This window comes from Mandrillus leucophaeus, unplaced genomic scaffold, assembly GCF_000951045.1.
Source record: "Mandrillus leucophaeus isolate KB7577 unplaced genomic scaffold, Mleu.le_1.0 Scaffold8, whole genome shotgun sequence".
Taxonomy (NCBI): domain Eukaryota; kingdom Metazoa; phylum Chordata; class Mammalia; order Primates; family Cercopithecidae; genus Mandrillus; species Mandrillus leucophaeus.
In genome coordinates, this window is record NW_012108696.1 from 3,551,581 (window position 1) to 3,554,150 (window position 2,570).

At 64.3% G+C, this 2,570-nt stretch overlaps 1 protein-coding gene across 1 annotated transcript in view; it reads right to left on the reverse strand.

Annotated features, from left to right (window-relative positions):
• LONP1 (lon peptidase 1, mitochondrial) overlaps positions 1 to 2,570 on the reverse strand; it is a 23,805-nt gene that overhangs the window by 3,717 nt on the left and 17,518 nt on the right. Inside the window, exons 11-14 of the mRNA XM_011967476.1 lie at positions 1,700 to 1,787; positions 1,254 to 1,376; positions 1,015 to 1,176; positions 214 to 330 (exon numbers count right to left, since the gene is read on the reverse strand). Coding sequence (XP_011822866.1) covers positions 214 to 330; positions 1,015 to 1,176; positions 1,254 to 1,376; positions 1,700 to 1,787 — 490 coding nt within the window. The remainder of the gene's footprint in view (positions 1 to 213; positions 331 to 1,014; positions 1,177 to 1,253; positions 1,377 to 1,699; positions 1,788 to 2,570) is intronic.

The window sequence follows — 2,570 nt, forward strand, 5'->3', positions numbered from 1 at the left end:
CCAGGATGGTCTCGATCTCCTGACCTCGTGATCCACCCGTCTCGGCCTCCCAAAGTGCTGGGATTACAGGCTTGAGCCACCGCGCCTGGCCTGGATCCACTTTCTATTCCCCAGTGGCATCTTAGATACCATTTCCTCTGGGAAGGCCTCCTGGTTGTCTCTGGGCTGACTCCATACACAGACCCAGGGCCTGTAGGGTAGCTGACTGGTTACGTGGCTGTTCCCCTCACCACATGAGAAGGGGGACTGGGTCATGGGCTCCAGGGTCAGCGACAGCCCCCCACAATTCTTGACATAGTTCTGAGCTCTAACGGCATGCGGGGAGGGCATCTGTGAGACAGACAGAGCCATGCAGGCCACTCTACATTTGCCACTGATACTGGGGGGCATTCCTGATGCCCTGAGGGGTCCCCATCCCCCCCGGTCCTGTCCCAAGGAACTATAGGCCCGCCCCCTGGGGAAGTCAGGCTGGGAGCTGGACCCAGCAGTGGGCATTGAAGCCCCCAGGGGACACGAGGATGCTGGAAAGGCCTCAGGGGCAGGGACCAGTGCCCACCACTGGCTGTCAAAGTGCTCCTAGGGGAGAAATGCACTTTCCGGAGAGAAAACACATCAGGAATACGGGACCCCCACCTCCCCCGCAGAAACAGACCCCGCATGCTCCTCACTGAAACCACTCCTCCTTCAAGCCTCATTCCGGGGGGACCACAGGCCCCGCTGCTTCCGGGCTGCTAGAAATCTTCCCTACACTCTGGCTCAGGTGGGGGCCCGGCCCGGGAGACGGAGTGTGTGTGCACTGACAGCTGACGGCCGTGTGGCCTGATGGTGGTGGGCGGTGTTTTGGACAGTCCCGGGCCCTAAACCCCGTGCCCACTCGTGCCACCCCACAGCTGCTCACAAGCGTCTGGTGTGTCTCTCACGGCCGCATCTGCTCCTCTGGGCTACAGGTCCCACCTGTCTCTCCCGGGTCCAGGAACTCCCAGCGGCACGGCCTCTGCAGGCTCTGGGGGATACCCCCTGCTCTGGGGACGAAGACTGGTGGGGAGGGCCTGGGCTTACCTCTGCGATGGCCAGCTTCTCCTGGGCCACGTAGCCTGACACATTGATCATCTCCATGCGGTCTCGGAGAGGCTCCGGGATGGTGTCCGTGACGTTGGCCGTGCAGATGAACAGCACCTGGGGGAGGCGGCAAGGTGCTGGGGGACTGGCCGCTCACCCTCCCCCCGAGCCCAGGCCCCGGATGGGCCCCCCACCTTGGACAAGTCCACGGGCACGTCCAGGTAGTGGTCCAGGAAGTTGGCGTTCTGCTCTGGGTCCAGCAGCTCCAGCAGCGCCGACGAGGGGTCCCCCTGGTAGCCCCGGCCGATCTTGTCCACCTGGGGCAGCAGACAGCAGGTGGTGGCTCTCGCCATGTCCCTGGCCAGCCCGCCCAGTGGGGAGACCCTGGGGTCGGGGCTGGGGACGCCCTGCGTGAGAGCAGCACCCACACCCTGCCTTGGATGGGCAGCCTGCTGGGCATGGCTGTGGGTGGGAGGGAGCCGTCCGTGCCATCAGGTCCAGCGTCATGGCGATGGCACCTCAGTTGACCTAGGGATCCTGGGGCCTGGAGGGCTCTGGGCTTCGTCTTGCACACAGCCTTGCCCGGTCAGGGCTGCCTGGGACTCTGGGTTAGGAAGGCTCAGGGCCTCTCGGCACGCACCTCGTCGATGAGGATCAGGGGATTCTCCGTCTTGGTCTTCTTCAGACACTGGATGATTTTCCCGGGCATGGCGCCCACGTAGGTCCGCCTGCGGGCGCACAGCAGGGTCAGAGGCCACTCGGTAGCCTGGCTTGGCCACGACGATGCCGTGCACCCTCCAGGGCCATGGGGGAGAGGCCACCTGGACACCCAGGAGACGTGGCCGCAATGTGGGGGGTAGGGGGGACCTGCTGGTAGCCACCGGATATGTGGCACTTTGCAGGCATGCTGGTCACTTGCCCCGATTCGCCCTGTGCTCATGGGAGCTGGGGAGCACGGGGACATCCCCCCAGCTCAGATTCTGGGGTCACCGATTCAAAGCTAGATCTCCCTCAGTTCCGTCACTCAGCTGGCCCCTCCTACCCACGGTGAAAGCCAACCAGGTGCTGGCAGCAGAAGGCCCCCACTCCTCACTGAGGGACGCCAGGCACGCCGCAGCCCTCAGGCTCGGGTGACACCGGTCATGGCCAGCACTGGCTCTCAGGAGGGCTTCCTGCAAGCTCTGCCCCAGCACAGGGGCCCGGCACGTGGCACGGACACATAGAAGAGTCACAGGCCCCATGAGAGGCAGTGAGGAAGGCTCTGTCTGCGGGATGAAGACACGGGGGCAGGGACAGAGGGACTGAGACGCCACTGGGCTGTGTGTGCCACTTTAAGTGTGCGGGTGTAAGGAGCGTCTTAGGGAGAGGCCCGAGCAACGCAGGTGAGGAGGGAGTCACGTGGGGGTCTTCCAGGCCCCGGACACAGCCCGTACAAAGGCCCTGAGACAGGACCACGCCTGGTGTGTTGGAAGAACAGCGAGGAGGCCGTAAGGCTGAGGCAGAGGGAGGAG